General features: G+C 44.5%; 1 protein-coding gene across 1 annotated transcript; it reads left to right on the plus strand.

The window, feature by feature from the left end:
* The first annotated feature begins 1,188 nt into the window (after window positions 1-1,188).
* Window positions 1,189-22,866, plus strand: PGK1 (phosphoglycerate kinase 1). The gene is made up of 11 exons (XM_048864247.2): window positions 1,189-1,351; window positions 6,848-6,898; window positions 8,857-9,012; window positions 9,128-9,272; window positions 10,834-10,937; window positions 13,708-13,827; window positions 17,483-17,597; window positions 18,310-18,489; window positions 20,132-20,309; window positions 20,578-20,676; window positions 22,393-22,866. The coding sequence occupies exons 1-11, from the start codon at window positions 1,287-1,289 to the stop codon at window positions 22,431-22,433; spliced, it is 1,254 nt and encodes a 417-aa protein (XP_048720204.1). The 5' UTR covers window positions 1,189-1,286; the 3' UTR covers window positions 22,434-22,866.
* The last annotated feature ends 1,622 nt before the right edge of the window (window positions 22,867-24,488 follow it).

Raw genomic sequence — 24,488 nt, forward strand, 5'->3', positions numbered from 1 at the left:
TAAAGACATTTATTATTATGTATTAATACTTTTACATAGGCCATGCCCCTAGTAAAAAGAAGTGGCAAAATTAGTTCTATTGAGTTCTCTCACACAGCATGGAACATCAAAGAGGCTAGAATAAATGTTTCAGAGGGGTCTGTGTGCCTGTGATTTCTCTGGTGAAAGGACGGGGTCTTTACACACTCATTACCCTGAGTGGAACACCCCTTGCCCCCACCTGTCACTGGCATTGTGTGTTATTTTTATTTAGCGTGTGCATAGTTGTCTAGCCAAGCGATGGCATCTTCAGGGGTGTGATGCATTTCTTCTAGGCCACCGCTGAACCAAGTTGGCAGGCATTCATCAACAATGTGTGTCATCATCGGTGTAGTGCCCTAGCTGCGCAAAGAGCTGTCATGAAGGTTCCAGCGATACTGGTTGGCTGCACAGAGACCTTGCCCGGTCCAGAACCTGTTCACCAGGGACCATTGGCGATGGGGCAGGTCAAAACCAGGCGGACAAACTGTGGGGTCAGCGCCAAGGGACTGGTTGGGGATTATAAAACATATCCATTCCTCTCACCAGTGTTTCCTCCCTAACATCCTGGCGTGGCGGATGAGATCATAATGGGCAATGTGACGGCAAATGTGCAGCTGGTGGTTTAAAAAGGTCATTGTGCAGCGGTAGGCTTGAGTTGGCGCGTATTTTCTCCAGTAACCTGCCACTGGCAACCTCTGGTCTGATAGGAGGAGGAGCAATATTGCTCAGAACTGGAAGCCATGGGAGGGGAGTCGGATGCAAGGGGCCAGAGGTGAAACGCATGGCAGCATGTAACTGCCTATCTTCCAGTGGGTGCGTGGGGATGTTACAAGGGGTCCAGGCCTAGCAATGCACAGAGCAGGCCGCCACAGGGTGCACTTGAATCCCCATTTTCCCAAAGCAGGGGAAAGGGGCGGCCCTACAGCCCGCGTCACCGAGAGCCGGACCCCCAGCGCCCCGCCCCTCAGGCGGCCATGTTCCCGCCCTCGGTGAGCTAGGGCTCCGTGCGGGACGTGACCGCCCAACCCAGGCAGGCTCCGCCTCCCGAGGAGGCGGCCGCTTCTCGCTGATTGACGGGCGGCCCGGCCAGTTGTCTGACGCGGCGCGGCCGGGTGCCCAATGGGCTCCGGGCGGGGGGCGGGCCGGTTCTGCCGCCTCCCCGGGGTGACCCAGGCGCCGGGCAGAGCGTGACGGGCTGCGGCAGGGAGAGCAGCGGGCGGCGGATCTGGGGCGCGTTGGGCAGGACGGAGCCAGCGGCGGGCACGATGTCTCTCTCCACCAAGCTCACCTTGGACAAGGTGGATGTGAAGGGCAAGCGGGTGATCATGAGGTGAGGAGCCGGGCTGGGCACGGCGCCGGCTGCGGCCCGGGCAGGGCTCCGTGGTGGAGGCAGCCGGCTCCGGCGGCAGGGAGTGAGTGGGGCCCGCTTGGATGAGGGAGACTCACCCCCATCCAGCTCTTGTCCGGCCAGGCCGGCCCAGGTGTGAGACAGGGTCTCCTCCGGGCCCGCCTGCTCCCGGGCAGGGTGACTGCGGCCGGCCTTCTGCAGAGGGCTGCCTTGGTAGTGTCACTCGCCAAGCCCAGCCGGGCATTCAGAAATCAGGCGTCACTCCCCCCCCCCCCCCCCCTTATGAGATTGGATCAAAAATGATGAGCTTCTGAAATACAGAGTCCAGATTCTTTTTTCTTTTGGGTTCCGGTGTTTCAGCTTTTTACATGGGTTCGGGGCACGTTTTTCTAGGTTTTCTCCACAGCCACGAGGGCCAGAAATTTTTTCTCTCTCTCTCTCTCTTTTTAAATTAAAGTAAGGTTCTTAGGACTCCAGCAGCTGGAGCTTTACGTAAGGCATCAAGTAGCACACGCTTTGGCAACAGTCAGTCGTTCTTCACGCTCCTTTTTTTTTTTTTTAAATGTTACCCTCATGAGTGTGCCAAAAATCTGTAAAAGGTCTGTGTGTGATTGAGAATGAGGTTATGGTTCCGATCAGCGACCCAGTAAATTTCAGGGATTTATTCTAATAGTCTCAGTACACGTTCCTAAAAAAGGGAGGGCATTAACCCCCCCCCCCCCCAATCTAGCAACCACGTGTTGGTTCATATTTTACTTGGGCCCAGCTTCATGAAACTGTAGCAGCTTGTGAGAGTGATGCGTCAGTGAGCAGACTCCTCTCTAGGGCATGCGGTGCGATGTGTGCCTGTGATGTGACCCCCCAATGGGATCAGCTTTAGGAAAAGTGGATAGGGTATTTTTTTTTCCTGTTAGAAGTGTATTCAGGAGGCATTTCAAACTGTATAAGGACATTTTGGAAAAATAAAATTAGGTCTAATTTTCACTCAGGCTGTTCCTGGGGGTTTGACATAAATTGCACTGATCTGTCTTTGTCAACTGTCTAAGTGGGCCATCTTGATTATCACTACAAAAGTTTTTTTTCTCCTGATAATAGCTCATCTTAATTAATTAGTCTCTTACAGTTTGAATGGCAACTTCCACTTTTTCTCTGTGTGTGTGTGTGTGTGTAATCTTCTTACTATATGTTCCATTCTGTGCATCCGATGAAGTGGGCTGTAGCCCTCAAAAGCTTATGCTCTAATAAATTTGTTAGTCTTTAAGGTGGCACATGTACTTCTGTTCTTTTTGTGGATACAGACTAACACGGTTGCTACTCTGAAACCTGTGTTAAAAATGTATCCCGTTTAACCAGCAGGCAATCATCTACACGCTTTTTTTTTATTAGTCCAACAAACTCTTTTCTGTGGCTTTTCTTTAAATGCCCTTTATCAGCCTGGTGATGGAATACTGTGAATTCTAATCTGAATAAGATGGAATGAAATAGATATGTTTCCTTTTAGGAAGTTTGATTGACAGGCAGGGATGTGAGTTCACCTGGCAAAAGTTTATGGGATAGCCCTCTGATGGCTCTGAATATCCATTCTGACATAGGAACATGTATAGATCTTGCACTGCTTACCCAGGCTATAATTTCAGGCTATAAATGTACGGATATTTGCTTAAATTGCACCCCCCCCCCCTTTAAACTAGACCAGTTGTTCCAATAAACAACTGAAAATGAATTCATTGCTGTTAACTGAATAACGGTGATTCCTGTTAGCACAACAATACTCATTGAATTGTTAGTGCATTGCACTTCCTGATATCAGACTCTTAAACAGGAAATTCAGTTGGCCTTTATAGAAATCAATTTTAAGCCTGACCTGGGAATTGGTACGCTAGGCGCTGTGAACTCTTTTGGTACACTAGTGCTTTAAGGCACATCTGCATGCACGTAAGCTTTAGATTTTGTTCTTTCTAGGGCAAAGGCTTTTCCCAAGGTCATCTCAACATAACAAGTGCATACCACTTAATTTGGTGCATGAGTGGCAGGTGGAATGTAATGGCCATACCACTAACTTCCTTTGTGCCTGCTTCTAGTCTGTAAAAATGATTTTTTTTTTTCCCCTCTGTGAAATACCTTGTGTACTTCTGTTTTCAAATAATTCAGCAAGATTTTGGCTGTCTGGAGGCTGGTATTGCCAGATGGACAGAAGAAACTCAAGCAAAGAGAACCCAAAATGCATCCTGGTTCATTTCCCAAATACAGAAGAACAAGAATTTCAGTCTTTTTTTTTTTAACGACTAACTATTTGACCAGTTTTTCCTGCGACGTGTTTTAGGGTACAACCCTGCATTGGCAGAAGATGGACTGGCTGATAGAATCTAGTAAAATCAGAGGGTCTCCATTATTAACTTCTGTGATTTAAGAAATAAGGTGTTGTTTTAAAAGTGATTCATTTGGTACCTTATGAAGAAATTGACTCATTTGATCAAAGGCTTGCATGTTTACCAATTTAGTGTGGTACTTGGTCTTTCCTTTCTATGTCCATTGTACCAAAGGCTTTAAATGTCTTTCCTACTTCTCTCCCCTTTGAATTGTGGGGTCGATACAATCAATCAACCGTCCAAAGTCTGCTGAGTGATACGCATTCATCATCTGAGGTGAAATATTTCAAGTCACCCAAATAATTCCTAAACTCACTTTAGTTTTTGCTTGATTACCATCCTTCTAACACAATATTGCTGCTAATTTTTTAAATATGTCTGTACCATAACAAGGCTGCTAAACGGAAATACAAAATTGCAGACAAGATGTCAGGGTTGATCTGTGTGTTTTGTCTGTAGCACATTTCTCTGAAAAGAATTAGCTTGTCTTCTAATTGATACTGAATTTAACAATTTTTTTTTTTTTTTTACTCCTGTTCACTCAGATAATTTTTGGTGTATGTGTATATATACCCCACCCGTCTTTCAGTGCTAATGCAAAAGGGTAGGAGCCCTAAGCAAAACTGGTAGTTTAGTGACTTCCATAAGTCTTACATTTATTCGGTTTAAGGAGCAATCTGGTTTCTTTGTCTATTAGCTGTAAGGCTGCAGAGGGAGGCAATGGTGGACTGGAGACTTTGCTAAGCAAATTGTTCATTTGCTTCATGATTGTAAAACAGTGACAGTGTTGTGGTGGTGGGTTTTTTTTTTTTGTTTTGTTTTTTTTATTGGTCTGTTGTACCATGGGCTGCCAGTTCAATTCTTTCTGCTCAGCTACTCCTATTTTGCTTGGAGCTTTTAAAGATCTGGCCTCATGCATTTTTTACTAAGCACACTGCAGAGAAAAATGCATGCAGCCTGCTGGATTTTGGGACCATTTCATATTATGACACACAAACTCCAGGGTAATATCTCATTTACTCATCCAGATGCTGGGATACTGCTTTTACAGAGTAAAAGTTACCGTTTTCCCCAAAATTAAAAGGCTTTGCTCATTAGTCATCATGCATCAGCAACGTTTTCCTGTCAGAATTGCTGGAAGTAAAAGCAAAGAGAGGGCTGCTCTCATTAAGTTCAAACATTCTCTGTCATTCTGGCATCCTGTGAATAAGTTCTGCCTTCAGTTATTATGCAACACAACTTCCTGTCACGCCTTAGCTTATGGGTACTAGTATGCTAGACAGAAATGGCAGAAACTCCTCCCTTTTCTCTCACCATCTGGCCAATGTGCTGTTGGGAAATTACCCTCCAAATCCACATGAGATCTGCTGAAGAGAATGCAAGAAAGCTCAAGTAACTAACCACAGAAAGACTAGGGATAATTAAGGAGCTTATAAATAATAAATTAAGTGCACAGCACAGTACACCAATGGGACCAACAAAAATCACAGGCCTCTGCTTTGAAAATCCTGTGATTGAAAGACCTGAGTGCATACAGAATAAATGGAAGAGATCAGAGTTGCAGGCAATATCTGGAATACTTCATGGAATCCTTCTGCTTTCCACCACGCACCCACAGAGGTATTATAGAGGCCCTGATGGAGTAACCAGGATTGTTTTATTTTCTTCCCTCTCTTTACCCTGCAGTATTAAGGCCCCTGATCGTAATTGTTCTGGGGATGTGGTTTCCTAAGGATGTTTTATCATTGCTGCTGACTTAGCTGGAGAACTGCAGTCTGCAGAGCCAATTAATCTTTCATATGAGCTCACTAGCTGAGCATCAACTTACCTTTTCAGTGGGCACCAGAGCAAAAGTCTAAATTGGGCAGGGAGGAGGAAGTAATGGTATTCTTCCAAGCCCTGCCCAGTTGTGTTACCAAAACGCGATGCTACTCTCAGTACATTGTGCAGGTCCTAGTAAGGAGGAGGGATGATTGTTGTGTGACTTGATCAGTAATAAAATTGTAAGCAGTGTTTACCACATAAATGTAAACAATAGGCTTCAGAGTTAACGCACTGAGATGAGTGGGGAAGGACACACCATTCAAAGCTTCTATTTCAGGCTGACTGCAGACATAGGCAGAGATAATAAATTAGTTGTTTTTTTTTTTTTTTTTTTTTGGTTAGAAGATGCTTTATGACTAACTGTTGGGTCTGGAAGATTCTGAGAGAAGTAGAAAATGAATCTTGGCATCCTGCTGGAGAAATGGAGTTTTGAGAGCAATTTTCAAAGGCGCCTAACTTCCGTTGAAAGTCAATGGAAACTAGGCACCCAGCTTGCCATTCATCTTTAAACATCTCCCTCTTTACTTGTGCCTGCCTCCACTTCAGTGGAGGAGTCTGCATAGTAACTTCCAAAGAGCAAGAAACTAGCTGATGTTTCCTAAAGCTTTTTCCTCCCCATTGAGAATAAACTGTGTTGTTGGGGTTTCATAACATGGGGCCTGATAGTGCATATAGTACTCCTGTTGATATCAAACCATCAGACCCATGGGAGTTAGCTTTATGGAAGGCTTGCAGGTTTGGCTCTAATGCTGCAAGATATTCAATGCAAAGTTAAATATATTATTATTATTACAATAATATTGCATAATTTTGCAGTCCTCTTTTTCCTGGCTCAGATGCGGTCCTGCCTTTACGTGTAGTCACATTGCATGATTCTTTTAACCACGTTCATGATTTTTTATCACTAAACACGGTGATGACATGCTATAGTTTACCTTAAGCTTCCATGCTCTTTTTTTCTTTCTCTTATAACAATGTAATTTTCATGGATACTAATGTTTACTCACAAGTGGCAGCATCCATTGAATCCATAAGAAGAGATTTAATGTAACTTTTTTTTGTTCCCTTCCTGTCTTCTACACCCTGGCTACTGTGACCTCACTATTCCGATGTTTTCAGTCACATACCAGTTTCATGTTGAGACTTGCTGTACATTAGGGTAGAACTGAAAACCTTGCACTTCAGTGAGCTCTTGAATTGCTTTCCTAATTAGCAAGTTCCCCACCTCTTTTTAAAGGAAATCAGTTATTTGCAATTGAGCTTAAAACATTTTTTTTTCTTTTAGGGTTGATTTCAATGTTCCAATGAAGAACAACAAAATAACAAACAACCAAAGGTAAGACTCTTCTTAAAATCCAAGTAGAAGCCTTGGTGGCCCTGTCCACACTAAGGACACGTTATACTATACAGTTCAGCTCCAGTGGTATTAGCAATGATGTGTTAGTGTGGTTAGGCCACCAGCTGCTACCACTATGTCATCTAAATTGTCCTGGAGAAAGCCTAACTCCGAAACATTAATAAAAATGCCTGTGGCTGTCAACAACCCATCTATACTAGAGATCAGATTAGCCACTGCTGGTGTTAGCAATAGTGGGACATTTGTAAAAAAATTTCCCTAGCAGAGACCAAAGCCTTTGCTTCCACGCTAAACATGGTTGCAATGTTATAACTGTCAAGAAACTGTGTTTTCCCTGACTGTATTCTCATGTGAGAATCTGCTAGAGTTGACATGGGGTGCCAAAGGCACCTCTCCTCTCACTCAACCACATCAATGTTTTGAAAATGATTGTTTTGCAGATATAGAAGGGGACAACTGATGTACAAAACATGCCGTATGTCATTTTGGTTGACCCCAGTTGGTGCAGGTGGGATCTTAGTTCTAATCAAGGAAACATTTGTTCGGGACATTAAGATCAAATGGCTAGTTGTTTTGCTTGTCTTTGTAACTGTTCCAGCACCTACAGACAGATACTAGCCCTGTTTACACTAGTATATTTTTGATAAATTTTCCCACCATTACTACCGGCCACCTGCAGGGTTTAGGAAGGGGTCCACCCCCCAGTGTATTTGTGCAGGAGGGGGAATCCCTTCCTCTGAAGCATCAGGATAGCCATGGCTGGAGATGGGACCAGGTATCCTCTTTCTCAAGTGCTTGGTCATTGGTTCTTGCTCACATGCTCGGGGTCTAACTGATCAGTATGTGTGGGAACAGAAGGAATTTTCCCTAGGTCAGATTGACAGGGACCTTGAGAAAGGCAAAACCCCCAGTCGTGTGTGGGTTCAGGTCACTTGCCAGGATTATCTGGGCATATCTTGCTTAATCATTTCTCTGCCACTGTGGTGGCCTTGGGCACTGGTGTACCTCGGTCCCTCCTATTTTCTGTCTGGGGCACATCATAGTTTCCTATGGGATGTAATACTTTGATCACATTTCAGTTGTTGGATTTAGTGTGCAGTTCCAGGGTGATGCTGGTGGTTAGTGACATACCGGAGGTCAGGCTAAATGATCTGGTGGTCCCTTTTGGCCTTAAACTCTGTGACTCTATTGGTTCAGCTTCTAGGGCAACAGTGGGGTGGGGGGTGCTAGTTTCTGTAAGGTGCAGTGTCTACTGGCGTTCTAACCATGAACAACTATCAGGGTTAGATGATGTACATAAAACTCCTGTGCCCTGTCTACAGTAGAAGATAGCAGCAGTTCAGCTACTGAAAAATGGGTAGAAATCTAGTAGTGCAGATTGTACTTACTGTTTCTGAAGCTGTTAGACATGTCCATACTCGGTTCATCTTGCAACTAGAGTTATACCAGTGCACTCTGGGACTCCTGAAGCTCCCCATAGTGCCGTTGCTGTTGCTGTGATTGCATGCTACTGGATAATCTCCACATGCAAAGTTCTACCTTATGGGCTCCTGGATGTTAACATCAACCATACCAATCATTATAACCAGTGCCTGTTGCAGACCTATGGAGGGGCTGGATATCCCATATGGTGTAGTATTGTTGGTAATGCCGTGCAGTGTTTTAAGAATAAGGATGGATTTTACAAATGTCTGAGGGAAACCTGTGGTGGACTTTCCCCGTCATGTAATAATGTCTTCTTGCAATTTGTTCAGATGAGAACCTATTTCTGCTGTTTCTCTCTTCAGCTTGCCCTTATTTCTGTTAGAGGTCGCTCCCAGCAGATATGCTTCAAGGAGTCTGCTTCCCATGCTTAATGGCCAACAAGTTCAGTTCTCTGGGAGCTCAAATTGAACCCCTTACGAACTTCTTTTCTGTCATTTTCTTTGTGGTTACAGAATCAAGGCAGCTGTCCCTAGCATCAAGCACTGCTTGGATCATGGCGCCAAATCTGTGGTTCTGATGAGTCATCTGGGCCGACCTGATGGAGTCCCTATGCCTGACAAATTCTCCTTGGCACCAGTGGTTGGAGAACTTGAAGCATTGATTGGCAGGTAAAGTTTTATAGCTGTTGAGTTTATGCAGGCTCTCGCTATAAATGGATCTTATAAGAAAAGATGTTGTTGATGTCAGTTAGATGCATCTGTGTGTCTTGACTCGTGCTTCCAGGAAGGTCTTGTTTCTGAAGGACTGTGTGGGTCCAGAGGTGGAGAAGGCCTGTGCTGATCCTCCAACTGGCTCCATCATCCTCTTGGAAAACCTCCGATTCCATGTAGAAGAAGAGGGGAAAGGGAAAGATGCTTCAGGGAACAAGGTGAGACATCTCATTTTTAACTCAGTTGTGTCTTTCCCTTATTCACTATTGTAGGGCAAGCAGGAGTGACAAGGGGCTGTGTGGGATATTTTATAGAATGTGTTTAGAAAGACTCTGATATAGCTGGCAGCATTTACTCTCCAAATGCCTGTTTGAAAGGCACTAATACGATAATGATATTGAGTGACCATATTGACAGGTAAAAAATTGAAAGATGATGCTATTGATGCCAGGAGCTCAGGATGAAGGCGCAGTAGCGGGCATTGTTATAAAGGGAGGAGCAGAGCGAAGGGTTATGGGGAAGCTACTGGCTGCAGCTGAAGGGTTTTTATTTTGGGATGTGAACAGGAGAAAATATAGTATGGAAGGAGAGAATTTATTGCCTCTTGGTAACTGTGAGAACCATGTGTCCATTTCAGTCTTATTTCTAGGGGTACTAATGGGTTGTTTAACTACTGTATTGTACTAGCACTCTGAAATACCTTGAATAAGACTGCTTTTCCATCAGCAACCATACAGGGTCCGTGCAGCCTTGTACCTCTGACATTTTCTTGAAGGTCAGGAAGAGCACTTGCTCTCAGATGGTTTCTTTTCTTAGCATTGGTGACCCCATTAGCCAGGCAGGCTTTGGCTCCCTTCAGATACAGTGCATGGAGTGGAATGCTGATGTACAGTATGGTGCCCTTTATAGCCTGACACACAAGACTCTAGCTTAGAAAAAATAGCCTGGCGTGCAAGTGAGCCTCTGAAAAGAGGGTGCTCCCATTATGGGCACTAAGAAGCCGTGAACGGCTGGTATTTCTTGCCACAACCTAACTCTTGGAAGACAATATGTCTTATCCTGAGAGGGCCAGATTCGTTTCCTTCCGAAAGAAATAATTGTCTGCACTTACTCCAACTTACTCTTCGGTCTCTAACTGGCTGACTACATGCTGTAGCATATCAACAGGGGCACAGACAATGGAGTGTGACAGTAAAGGAGGATGTGGCAGGCTTGGTTCTTGTCCCAACAGAATGAAAATCGATGTTGCAGTAACAGTGATATTACTAATCTGTGGCCCTGTGGGGCTATTGATGATTTCTGGTGCACACTGAACATGATGGGGAAGCTTGTTAAGCACATCACTCTGCAGCGAAGTCTACATCTAGATCCATCTCCTGTTCTGCTTCTAGCAATTATTGGCTCTGAAAAGCACTTAAATTGGTCAACTTGGGAGCTACTGATAGCATTAGTCTAAATTCTGAAATTCTTTTTTGGCGTCCCTTCTTCTCAGCCCACAAGAGCAAAATGGTTTGTCTCTGTCATGAATATTAAACTCAGTTAAAATCTCTTGTTGCCAGTGGTTGGGCTGGAAAAGAGGCTATGAGATAAGTCCTGACCAGTATCAAAAAGCTGTCTTCTAGGTCATGGGTACTAACAAGCTTCTCAGATGTTCCCTACTTTCAGTAGTTCGATTTGTAGACCCAAAATGAACAACTGAGTCTGCTTTGCAATTATTTGTTGCAGAACTGCTGGTTCATATTGTAACTAAGTAACACAAACTTGTCTTTATCTCCTCAGATCAAGGCTGAGCCTGCAAAGGTGGATGCTTTCAGAGCTTCTCTTTCTAAACTGGGAGATGTTTATATCAATGATGCTTTTGGAACTGCCCACCGAGCTCACAGGTATGTTAACCACCTTCTGCAGGCAGTGGTACAGAATATCTGTCCTTTGGATTCACTCTGGATATGCGAGTTTGCTTAGTCCTGGTCTTCTATACTAGCAAGGTGTCCTGAACAGCACTGCAAAGGGAATTTTCAGATTAGCAACTGCAACTCAACTCTGATAAAGTTTGAAATTTGCTTGTTGAGTACCCCTAGTCGTTCAAAAATGGATATAAATCTTCAGGAAAATGAAGCCTGCTGGGGCTGTGATTTGGGGGGGATCCAAATATAGAATCATAGAAATGTAAGGCTGAAAGGGATCTTGAGAAGTCAAGTCCAGCCTTCTGTGCTGAGGCAGGACCCATTAAATCTTGACCCTCCTTGACAAGTGTTTGTCTAACCTGTTATTTAAAACCTCCAAAGATGGGGATTCCACAACCTCCTTTGGAAGCTTATTCCAGTGCTTAACTACTCTAATAGCTAGAAAGTTTTTCCTAATATCTAACCTAAATCTCCCTTGCTGCAGATTCAGCCCAGTATTACTTGCCCTATTTTCAGTGGACATGGAGAGCAGTTCTCTTTATAACAGCCCTTAACATACCTGAAGACTGTTATCAGGTTGCCCCTCAGTCTTCTGTTCTCAGGACTAAACATGCCCAGTTTTTAACCTTTCCCCACAGGTCAGATTTGCTAAACCTTTTCTCTTTTTTGTTGCAGTCCTATGGACTCTGCCCACTTTGACATCTTTCTTAAAGTGTGGCACCCAGAATTGGACACAGTACTCCAGTTGAGGCCTCGCCAGTTCCGAGTAGAGCAAAACAATTACCTCCTGTGTCTTACACATGACACTCCTGTTAGTGCACTCCAGAATGATATTAGCCTTTTTTTATATCTGCATCACACTGATTCCTATTCAATTTGTGATACAGTATAACCCCCAGATCTTGTTCAGTAGTATTACTGCATAACCAGTTATTCCCCATTTTGTAATTTGTGCATTTAATTTTTTTTCCCTCTGAAGTGAAGTACTTTGTGCTTGTCTTTATTGAATTTCATCTTGTTGATTTCAGACCAGTTCTCCAGTTTGTCAAGTTTGTTTGGAATTCTAGCCCTATCCTCCAGCGTGCTTGCAACCTCTCCCAGCTCGGTGTCATCCACATATCTTATAAGCATAGTCTCCTCTCTGTTATCTAAGTTTAAATACGGACTTTTCCTGACCCAGGATTGACCCTTGTAGAACCCCACTCAATATGTTCTCCCCGTTGACAGTGAACCATTGAGCATGGTCTGTGACGCAGTCGTGCACCCACCTTATAGTAATTTCATCTGAACTGCATTTTTTTGTTTTGCTTATGAGAATGTCATATGGGACTGTGTCAAAAGCCTTACTGAAATCAAGATCGATCACATCTACTCCTTCCTCCCTATCCACTAGGCCAGGTTGTTTTGGCATGATCTGTTCTTGACAAATTCATGCTGGCTATTCCTTGTAACCCTATTATCCTCTAGGTGCTTACAAATTCATTGTATAATAATTTGCTCCAGTATCTTTCCAGGTACCGAAGACCTGCTGAGCTTCCCACCACATGGGAAATGTACATACAGCTTTACTTTCAATAGCCTTGTGACATTATTTCTGGATGTATGCTGAGAAATCCCCAGTTCCATTGTCAGCTAACTAAGTTTAGTCTTGAATGACATAGTCCATGCAGCTTTTACCCATACCCATGAACCCTTTCTGAGCAAATGGCTGAATTTAACCTAGCTACCGTATAGTCGAGTCCTGTTCATTTTGTAGCTATTTAGAGTTTACCTCTTATTATAAGAATTGGCAAGCATATGAACTTTGAACTGACTTTTAGGCTATTGAAACTTAAATCACTTGAGAGACAAAATGGGTGAGGACTTTTATTGCACCAACTTCTGTTGGTGGAAGGTACAAGCTTTTGAAAGCTCTTCTTCAGGTCTGGAGAAGGAAGCAGAGGGTCTGGCCAAATAAAAGTTCAGACAGATTGTTAAGCAAAAGAGATAATGCATATTGGAAATGGTCACTTGAAACGGAGTGGGCAAGTGGGGGTTAGACTGTTATGCATAAAGAGTTTGAAGTGGGCAATTAAAGGGTAGCAGGCTGTGTGTGTGTGACAAATTTTTGTAATGAGCCAAAAACCAGTGTCTCTGTTAGTACATGGTGTTTTGGTGTCTAGCAGACTTGTTTTAAGTTCCCAGGCTAGCCTTTTGAAAGTGTTGTACATGTTTCCCTTGAAGACAAGCAGTGAAAGATGGGGCATAGAGTTAAGATCACTTGGCTAGGACTTCTCTAGACTATCAGGCAAACAACTCTGTAATCCTTTTGCCTAAAGATTGAAACTTAGTTCAGCAGACATCCACATGTGTGGGGTGCGCATATATACATGCGCAAACTCCAGGGAGGGCCTGCTTGCTGGGCTTTATTTCATAATCCAGGGCTATGTGAAGATGAATCTGCTTTTATTTTTGTTGTTCCCACCCCAGAATTTCAGGTGTTGGCCCTTGCTGTAAACATACCTTGCATGTCAAACGGTCCATGCAAAAATTCTCTGAGCTATCTACAGAACACTAAACACAGTAAGATTAGACTCATGTGTGGTCATTGTTTTCATACAGATCTCTTGCTGCTGTTGCTGAATAAAGGGTTAACATATGCTGCTGTGGACATTAAAAGTCCCCTGGCACTAGGAATGTTAGGATTTTGCTGTTGGATGGCTTTTCTACAGATTACAGAACTCTTTTTTCCCCCCTTTTGATTCCACAGCTCCATGGTAGGCGTTAATCTGCCTCAGAAAGCTGCTGGCTTCCTGATGAAGAAAGAACTGGATTACTTTGCAAAGGCTCTGGAGAGTCCGGAGAGGCCCTTCTTGGCAATCCTTGGGGGGTAAGAGCCAAAAGTGTATCTTACATGCACTATTTCATTTTAACACACACCCACTTGAGTGTAGAGTGAATGAACAGTTCTACCAGTTTGTGTTGTGAACAAGAATTGTTTTCTTCCTAAGCAAAAAATGGTGTGCAAATCTTGAGTCCCATGTAATTCACACACTACAGAGGAGCTGACTGGCTCTGTCCATTCCAGTGTTGCTGGCAGGCTCTGTTTGAATACTGTGCTAGTTTTTTAGCTGCCCTAATCAGAGTAAGGGTATGTCTACGCTGCCCACATTACAGTGCGGCCGTGGCCGCCTGTGACGTGGGCAGCGTAGACACACTTTATTGCCAGGGGAGAGCTCTCCCGGCGATTTAAAAAAACAAACCACCACCGTGAACAAGGGGTAAAGCGCTATCTATCCTGGCGCTTTTAGTGCGAAAACTTCTGTCACTTGGGGATGTTTTTTCAAACCCCTGAACGACTAAAGTTTTAGCGCTGAAAATGGCAGTGTAGACACAGCCTTAGCCAGCAGCATTATGCTGTGCAAATGAACCAGAAGAGCTTTTAGATGTAAACAATGGCCTTGATACAGAAGGTTGTCAGTTAGTGACCTTTCTACTGGGGTTCAGAGTACAGACCTAATGCAAACTCCACGTCTCTTTCTGTAAGTTGACACTACCTGTCATTATGCAACTGTGACCTACTGTAGTTAGATTCACTTCAGCTCTTTACAGGCAATTAATGTACAAAGACTTTCCCCGGGGGGACAGCTGTTGAGTAACTAGGAGTAATCTCCCCATGTGCTGCTTATTTTCTTGTGGTATGTATGCGCGCTTTTCAGGCTGGCATGTTGGTTCTGCCAGGGTCGCTTTGACCCTGAGGAATGAATAAAAACACAATGTAGACACCTGGCTAAGTGATATGAGGCTTGGACTCTGCGTAGCCTCTTGTGGTCCAGTACGACATGATTATTAAATAACATGAACACTCGTATTCTCTTCTGAGATTCCACTTACTTCTGCTTCTCGTTCTGCCCAAAAATTTAACCTGTTTCTTAAGAAATACTGTTTTATTTATAGAATATAAAAAGCTCAAACTTCCATTGTTTGTTCTTCATAACATGACCTGGGCTTAGCAACGCTCTCAGCAATGCTGCCTTTATTGACACCCTTCAGAATCTTAGTCACATCTTGCCTTCTGTTATATGCACATGCCAGTCTAGGAGAGCGATGGGAGCTGCATGCACAACACCAATGGCAGCATTTGGCCTGAATGGTTCTTTCAGAATTAAAGGGAGCAGTGCTTTAGTTCTTGGTAGTGGAAGCTCCTGCTCGAGTTGCATCTTGAAGGGACACATTATCAGAACATCAAGGATATTGATGAAATCAAGAGATCACACTACAAATAGGACCATAAGAATGGCTGTACTGGGTCACACTAATGGTCCGTCTAGCCCAGTGTCCTGTGTTCTGACTGGCTGATGCCAGGTGCTTTCAAGGAAACCAACAGAACAGGGAAGTCATCAAGTGATCCATCTCCTGTCATCCAGTCCCAGCAACTAGCAGTCAGAGGTTTAGGGACACCCACTGCATGGGGTTGCATTCCTGACTGTCTTGGCTAATAGCTAAGGCTGCGAGTTTGTCATAGAGGTCACGGATTCTGTGACTTTCCCTGACTTCTGCAGTGGCTGGTGCGCCTGGCTCAGGGGTAGCTCATGCAGCCCCTGTGCCAGATGCCCTGGCTGCTGCTGGGGCAGTCTCGGGCCACCGTGTCTCCTCCCCAAGCAGCCAGGCTGCCCCCCCCCCCCCCCGGCCGCCACCCCCTTCCTCCCGCCCCACTCTCCCCCAGTTCTGTTCACTGTTATTTTTAGTAAAAGTCACGGACAGGCCATGGGCCATGAATTTTTGTTTACTGCCTGGGACCTGTCCGTGACTTTTACTAAAAATACCCCTGACTAAAACGTAGCCTTACTAATAGCTGTTGATGGTCCTCTCCTCCATGAACTTATCTAATTCTTTTTTGAACCCAGTTATAGTTTTGGCTTTCACAGTCTCCCCTGGCAACCAGTTCCACAGGTTGACTATGTTGTGTGAAGAAGTATTTCCTTTTGCTTGCTTTAAACCTGCCTATTAATTTCATTGGGTGCCCCCTAGTTCTTGTGTTGTGAAGGGGTAAATAACACTTCCATATTCACTTTCTCCACACCATTCATGATTTTATAGATCTCTATCATATTCCCCCTTAATCGTCTTTTTTCCAAGCCAGAAAGTCCCTGTCTTTTTAATCTCTCCTCATATGGAAGCTGTTCCATACCCTTAATCATTTTTGTTGCCCTTCTCTGTACTTTTTCTGTTTCTAATATATCTCTTTGGAAATGGGATGACCAAAACTGCACGTAGCATTCAAGATATGGGCATACCATGGATTTATGTGGTGACATGCTATTTACTGTCTTCTTATCTGTCCCTTTCCTAATGGTTCCTAACATTCTGTTAGCATTTTTGACTGCTGCTGCACACTGAGCAAATGTTTTCAGAGACCTATGCACGATGACTCCAAGGTCTCTTGCTTGAGTGGTAACAGCTAATTTAGACCCTGTCATTTTTAATGTTCTTGTCACATGCATCTTCTTCCAGCTTGGGACTGCTGCTGGCTGCACAGGGCATGGGACTTCTATATGACCTGGTTGCTGGTTTGCTCTTTGGCCCTGTGTACCCTACAAAACTTGCCCACCAGTTCAGCTGCAACAGTGTTAGCAACATTAGGAGGCCAGCTGCTTAAAATGGTGTTGGCACCAGTGCACTGTCTGTGCTGTGGCTCCTGGTGATGTAATGTCTGTGGAGTTGAACTGGGGTTGGCAATAGTGGGGTAAATCCCTAATGTAGACAAGCCCTCTGTTAGAGAAGAAAATCTGCAACACTTGGTATTAAAGAGAGGGGAGAGCATGGGTTCACGTGGTGCCATCTCTGAAATTTTAGTATTATGGACACTGTCATAGCATTGTGATCTGAAACTTATGCCTAAAATAGACTCCTTTTCTTTTTGGGGGAGAGGGATTCTGTACTAGCTTTGATCTTGAAGCAGTTCAAGTAGCTTGAAGGTGGCTTTTTCTGCTGTACTTCTAACTTAATGGAGTGGTAGTGCTGGGCTAATTACATAAACTGAGCATCAGGGGCCAGTGTGAGATCACAGTGGATTATGCATTAGCTGCAGTCAAGAACTCTGATGTTCTAATCCCAGTTCTGCTGCTATCTTTCTGGGAAGCCTGGCAAGTTGTCACTTTTTCTCCCCAGTTTGTAAAATGGGAATTGTAGCCGCTACATGGGTGTGGTGAGGCTTGAATAGGTAATGTTTATACAGTGATATGAAAATATTAAGTGCTGAATATTTATCTCCTAGGAGTTGCTGCCAGTGCTGTTGTAGTATTACTCCCTGATTTTGTTATACCAGCTGTTGCAGGATGGCCTTGAGATGTAAAGCCTGGAGCATATCAGGCTGAGTTTTGCAATTCTTGGGTGGCTAAAATGGCTCTGTCTTGCATGTTGTTACCTCCTGCAAGGTACAAAGATCCAGGAAAAATGCACTGCTTAAATCAAAAAAAATCCTGCTCAAATAGTGTTATGTCTAACTATATTACTTGCTTTCTCTTCCTCTCTCCTCCCACCAGAGCTAAAGTTCAGGATAAGATTCAGCTCATCAATAACATGTTGGATCAAGTCAATGAGATGATCATTGGTGGTGGAATGGCTTTCACTTTTCTCAAAGTACTCAACAATATGGAGGTATGAAACCAGCAGTTCTGCCTGTTTTAGGGGGAGGAGGAGGGAGGCCAGGTGCTTGCACTAGATCATTCTCTCTCCCTTCTCCTGGAGTTCAGAACTGAAAGTTCATAATCTAACTCAAGAACAAATGTAATACTGAGTGGTCTCAATTTGCCAGCATTATGGGGGCCTATCGCTGAGGTCTGGATGCTGTCAAGGAATGAATAATAATTTGAAAGTAAGTACTTGTGGCCTTGGGCGACGCTCAGCCCTGTACAGAGAGCCAGCAACAAAGGCCTCCAGTGTCAGCCGTCAGAAAAGGAATTCTGTGGGGCAAAGGACTCATGCTGACCCTCAGCCCAGGGGTGAATTTCTCTCCTAAAGCGCATATTAGGTATATCTCCACTGCAATAAAAGACCCATGGCATTGCTATGGCTAGGTCAATTGACTTGGGCTTGTGAGACTCGGGCTACTGTGCTAGACAATTGCAGTCGGTCTGTAGTCTGGGCTCTGACACCCCACGAGGTGTCTACGCTGCTGTTTTTATCCCTAAGCCCAAATCAGTAGGCCTGGACTCTGATACTCGGTATCACGGTGTAGATAGCCCCTTGGAGCCTCAAAACAAGCTTTCCCTGCTGCTTCAGATTAGTAGACCCATAGCAACCCCTCCATAGTGATTGAAAGCTGAAAGAAATTCTTTTCAAATATCCCACCACACTCTTCCTCCTCTAGATTGGCAATTCTCTGTTTGATGAAGAGGGATCAAAGATCATCAAGGACCTGATGGCCAAGGCTGAGAAGAATGGTGTGAGGATCACTCTGCCCGTTGACTTTATTACTGCAGATAAATTTGATGAGAATGCGCAAAGTGGGGAAGCCACTGTGGCCTCAGGGATCCCTGCTGGCTGGATGGTAGGTGTAATAGATTCATAGATTCCAAGGCCAGAAGGGACCATTGCAACGATCTAGTCCAGAGGTGGGGAAACTAAGGCCCGCAGGTCACATCCGGCCTGCAGGACCATCCTGTCCAGCCCGAGTTCTTGGCCCGGGAGGCTCGCCCCCGGATTCTCCCCCGCAGTCCCCCCTCCCCCACAGCCTCAGCTCACTGCTCCGCCAGCACAAGGCAGAGCCCGGCCTGACCCGGTGCTCTGTGCTGCGCAGCGTAGCTGGATGTCCTGGTGCAGCCATGCTGCCAGCCACCGGCGCTCCAGACAGCGTGGTAAGGGGGCAGGGGCCAGGGGTGTGGATGGGGGTCGGGGTGGTCAGAGGGTGAGGTTGAATGGGAGCAGGGGTCCAGGGGAGGGCAGTCAGGAAGGAGCAGGGGGTTGGATGGGGTGGACGGGGGAAGTTAGGGGCAGGGTGTCTGGGGGCAGTCAAGGAGAAGGGGTGGTTGGATGGGGCAGGGATCCTGGGTGGGGGAGGGAAGAGTCAGGAAGGAGAGGGGGGTTGGATGGGGCAGCAGGGGGCAGTTTGGGGCGAGGGGTCTGGGGGTGGTCAGGGGACTGAGAGCAGGGGGCGTGGATGGGGCAGGGGTCCCCGGGGTGGCCATCAGGGAACGGCAGGGGTTGGATGGGGCGGGCCATGCCTGGCTGTTTGGGGAGGCACAGCCTTCCCTAACTGGCCCTCCATACAATTTCAGAAACCTGATGCGGCCCTCAGGCCAAAAAGTTTGCCCGCCCCATCTAGTCTAATCTCCTGTATAGCACAAGCCATAAATCTTCCCCAAAATAATTCCTTTTTGAACTGGAGCATTTTTTTAATGGTTAAGTAACCTCCCTGTTAAAAATTTGCACCTTATTTCCAGTCTCACTAAATAAACTAGGGAAAGTACATTGGGGAGAGGATGAGCATCTTTTCTAAGATTCTGTGCAGGAAGCTTGTGCATGTACTCAGCCGTGTAGTGTATATTGACTAAATAAGTTGTGAAAATGTGTGTCTTGTCTTGCATTTTTAAGTATAAATCTTGAGTAACTTTTCCGATACTAAGATGAAAAAAATAAAATTCCTTTTAAAACCTTCTGATTTCAGATCAGAGAGGTTCTGCATAAAATAGGGGATGTGCAATTTCTGTATTTAGACTTATAGTGAATGGCAGAGACTGCTCTCCAAGGCTCTGAGTGCTTTAACTTTCTTTTCAAATGACTGTTCATAATAAGAGAAATACCACAGCAGGCTTCACCATATAGCAGCAACAGCTAGCAATTTCCTCCTAGTTCCTCAATATTCACTGCCTGGGGAGGGGGGGAAAAGCTCTCGCCTCTTATCCAATCTGTTGCTGTTCCTGCACTACCAATGAGCTTACTGTGTTCTAAATAAGTTCACTAGTCCTTGTCCCAAGGAGGTGACTGTGTCTTTCAGACTGACACCGATCAGATGTGGCTAGCACCTGTCAGGCTGATGTGACTGAGAGGTGGTTCAGGAATCTCTGATTTAGTGAGGGGGTGTGTGTGTGTGTCTTTTTTTTTTTTTTTAATTATTTAAGGAAGCCACCTATATGTGGGTGATTTCTGATGAAGCTGTACAGTAATTGCATCCATGTTCTCTTACCTGTTAGGGCTTGGATTGCGGTCCTGAAAGTACTAAGAAGTTTGTGGAAGCTGTGGGCAGGGCCAAGCAAATTGTGTGGAATGGTCCAGTTGGTGTATTTGAGTGGGAAAAGTTTGCCAAAGCAACCAAAGCACTGATGGATAAAGTTGTGGAAGTTACTGGCAAGGGTTGCATCACCATTATTGGTAAGATTTTGTGTCGATATATTATAAGTTGCTGCTTGCTGGCATCGAGTTACAAAGTGATTGTAAAATCTCATGCCCTTCCTTAAGGGACTGTTCAGTTCTGCTCTGGCAGCAAGTGTGGCCTTGAAGGGTGCTGAGCACACTGCTGCGGTAGACTCAGCTGACACACAGCCTTGAGAGGAAGAGCAGATTCTTCCATGCCAGCTTTCTCTTAGTTGGATGAATTTAAATTTCCTTCGATCTATAATTAATTTGCTTTGTTTAACAGGTGGTGGAGACACTGCTACTGCCTGTGCTAAATGGAACACCGAGGATCTAGTCAGCCATGTCAGCACCGGAGGTGGTGCCAGCTTGGAACTTCTAGAGGGTAACTTCTTTCCTTCTGTTAATCTAGTTCAGAAACTGAGGGGGGGGAGTAGCTCTGCCGGTTCTCAGCTAGCCTGGGGCTTACTTTGGGGTGGCATAGTAATGTAATGTGGCCGGTGAAATACAAGGGACATAGGACCTGCTTTGTCACTACCTTTGAGATACCTAGTGACTTTTTTATTTTAAATGCTACTTTCATTCCTTACTCTACTCCTTTCCTTTCCTCTTTTCTTCCAGTACTATTCTAAAAACAGAGTTTCTCATTCCAGAAGGGGCAGAAATGAATTGGTAGAAACTAAAACACACTATTTTAAGAGCTCACCTTTGTTTTTTTAAACTCCTGGCCATGCCTTTGCTCCCCCCATCCCCATTCTTTTTAAAAAGGAAAAATGTAAACATACTAAGAGGCTTTGTCTCAGATGCTAACACCAGGAATAGTTAGTTAATCCTTGTAATAGTTCTTTAAAGGGTTTCATGAAGCAACCGATGTAAAAAGGCTGAATAGTCTGTACTTCTAGCCAAAATTTACAGTAGCTTTAGAACATTCTTTTAAACTATCCACTCATTTTATGGTGCCCTCTAGTGGTCACTTAGAATTGTACACTAGTAGATTTGAAAGTTTAAAATAGTGAGAATTTATAGGACTCTTTTATGGGGGTTGTATTGTACTGTGAATGGGTTTTCATTTCCTCTGATGATTAGCTGTTTCCCAATATGTGTAAATTCTCTAGTGCTGTCACATACTGTATAAAAGAGAAGCCACAATAGATAGTAGTGCCGTTCAGCGGTTGTATGCTAGACAGGGCTTTTGTTTCTGTTGCCTAGGGAGTAATGGTGAAGGGAAAAAATGCAAATTGCTGGAAGGGGCACTGTGCAGCTGACTTACTTGAAAGGACAAAGTTGTTTAGTTTTGGCCCAAATGTAGGTTTTGTGTGTACAGTCTCTAAATGTAATGAACCCCTAACTGATTTGAAATACTTAAGCGTTGTGAACACTAGTGAGCTCTTTAAAAATCAACTATTGCAGCATTGTACTACAGCATAAGAATAAGACTGACTCAACGAAAGTGAAACCAAATAGTCTATTTTCATCCTCAAAACCAAATGAGGTGCAGGAGTAAAATGGCATAAACAGTGGGAAAAATTAAATTTTTTGAAAAAAATCCTGTACTTCAATAATCTGGTATTTAACACAAGTTGTGGGGTTTTTGTTTCGTTTTGTTTTAAATAAAGGCTTGTAATGTTAACTCCCCACAAAATCCCTTTCCATTTCCAGGTCTGCAGGTCACCTATGATTCAAAAATATGGAACAGCATCAACGGCCAGATCCAAAGCCCATTGCAGTCAATGGGAGTCTTTCCATTGAATTCAATGGGCTTTGGATTAGATCGTAAGAGGGACTTGGTTAGAATTGTACAAACCATGTTAATTGAGCAGAGGAATCTTGACTTTTTACCTTTCATGTAAAGGGATTTTCTGTTTTCGTATGAATACAGTTGTGTATCAGATGTTCATTGGCACTTTAATGTGTGTTTGCTCATATAAAGCAGCTAAGTATAACACTAATAGCTACAAAAATTAACAGGGGTATGTGGGGTTAGTGTCCTCTTGCAGCTCAATCGTGACTGATTTGTTAAAATGTTGCAAGATGCTAGGTTAAACTTTTATTTTTTTTTAAAGTAAACCTAACTTTCCTTGGGTTTTTAAATTGCTAACAGGTAAAGTTCTTCCTGGTGTAAATGCTCTAAGCAATGTGTAATGGACAGAACGCTTCCCCAGTATGTTCCTGTGCACAGCTCCTAACCATCAACACTGCTGCGCTTCTGTATCTCAGCTCTGCAAGAGGCAGATCACAGAATGTAAACCGAAATTAGATGGCATTATGAGAAGAGGACAACGGAGGTGGCTTGAGTCTACAGTTTACATGATGTGGATTTGTCCACGGTTATCCCACTTGAACTAATGTAGTGCGTTAAATTGTTGGTGTTAATTTAGAGTGTATATATTTATATTTTGCCTCTTAAAGAGATTAACCCTTATTAAATGTCTGTTTCTCAAAATAGATTGCTGCATTAAGCTTGCTCAGTGTTTTTAGCAGCTGTTTTTTGTCACTTGACACAGTTCAAAAACATTTTTTTTTGTTTTTGAGATTGACTGTAATAGCTGCTGAATAAATGTGTCAGTGCTCACCAGTTGGTGTGTGTTCCTTCCTTCACGTAGTAACCTGCACAAGAACGCACTCATCTAAAGCTGTGCTTCATATGTTTGGGTTTTTTGCCTTTTGTGCTAATGCATTGTAAACTTCTAAAATGCATTTTCAAGCTGTCCAAGTGTTTGGCATTATTAGCATCCTAATATACTCCTGAAACTGATTTTCCTGGCATGATGCTCGTTGCTTTGAAGCTTGCAGATGCCAGATTTGTTATCAGGGCAACAACAGGACCTTACCCTAAAAAATCAGCATATATACCATTATGCCAGAACTCCGCCACTATTTGATAAGATTAGAGCTAAAACTAATTTCAGATAACAGATTAGGATGAAATTTGGGAAATTTCAGACTTGGATAAGCACTTGCAAATCTGAAAGAAATCAGCTCAATTAGCTGGTATATGATACATCCAGTTTGGATATACTAGAAATCTAGGAATCCCTGAAAGTTATAAGCATTCTTTTCCCGCTTCTGCATTGCATGTACATGCAAGTGAAACAAAGAAAGACTTGGGTGCCACCTTGGCTCACTCTTTGAGAATCAACTTCAAAAAATTAACCTCCCTTCAAACTGTTAAGGGAAGCAATTATAAAAGCATTAAGGTGTGCACTAAATGTGGCATAGCTGAAACTCTTAGCTGAGACCCTCTCTAGCCACCATTATAGGACAATTGGGGAGCAATCATAGAAACCGCATTTTAAAGAGAATAAATTTAAAATAAAAGAATTCCTCCCCCATATCCCCTTCTCCCCGCTTGTTCTAAACCTGTTACATCAGCATTTCTCAAACTGGGGTCTGTGGACCTCTGCAGGTCCCTGAAGGTACCCCTGGGGGTCTGCAGGGCCCCACTGATCAACTCCTCCCCCTCCCTCTCAATGCCTCCTGCACGCTAAAAGTCCGGTGGCGCAGCAGGGCTAAGGCAGGCTCCCTGCCTGCCCCAGCTCTGCACCACTCCCGGAAGCGGCTGGCATGTCCTTGAGGGGTGGGGTAGGGAGCCTCCATGCGTTGCCTCCCCATCCTGAGCGCTGACTCTGCAGCTCCCATTGGCCAGGAACTGCAGCCAACAGAAGCTATGGGACAGTGCCTGCGGGGAGGAGCAGTGCGCACAGAGACCCCTGCCTAGGAGCTGCTGCAAGGGGGATGTGCCAGATGTTTTCAGGGGCCACCCAAGGTAAGTGCTGCCCAACTGTAGCCTGCACCCCAGCCAGAGTCTGCAACCAAACTCCCTCCCAGAGCCCACACCGTGCACCCCCTCCTGCACCCAACCCGCTGCTCCAGCATGGTGAAAGGGAGGGGGGGGGGGATGGAGTGAGGAGGGGCGGTGCTTCAGAGAAAGGGTGGGGCAAGGGCATGGCCTCGGGGAAGGGGGCAGGGTAAGGGCTGAGTGGTGGGGCTTGGGGGTCCCTGAAAATTTTAAATCAAAATGGAGGTCCTTGGGTTGCTAAAGTTTGAGAACTGCTGTGTTACATAACAGGATGTAGCAGCTAAGGAGACTCCTAACAGCTTCCCTGTACAGGAAATTTAGCGACAGTGTTCTAAAATATGCAGTCTTCAACAGAAGAAAACACTGGGTGGAAGGGGGGTGGCATATGCTCCGGCTTC

The sequence above is a fragment of the Caretta caretta genome, chromosome 9 (assembly GCF_965140235.1).
Source record: "Caretta caretta isolate rCarCar2 chromosome 9, rCarCar1.hap1, whole genome shotgun sequence".
NCBI lineage: Eukaryota > Metazoa > Chordata > Testudines > Cheloniidae > Caretta > Caretta caretta.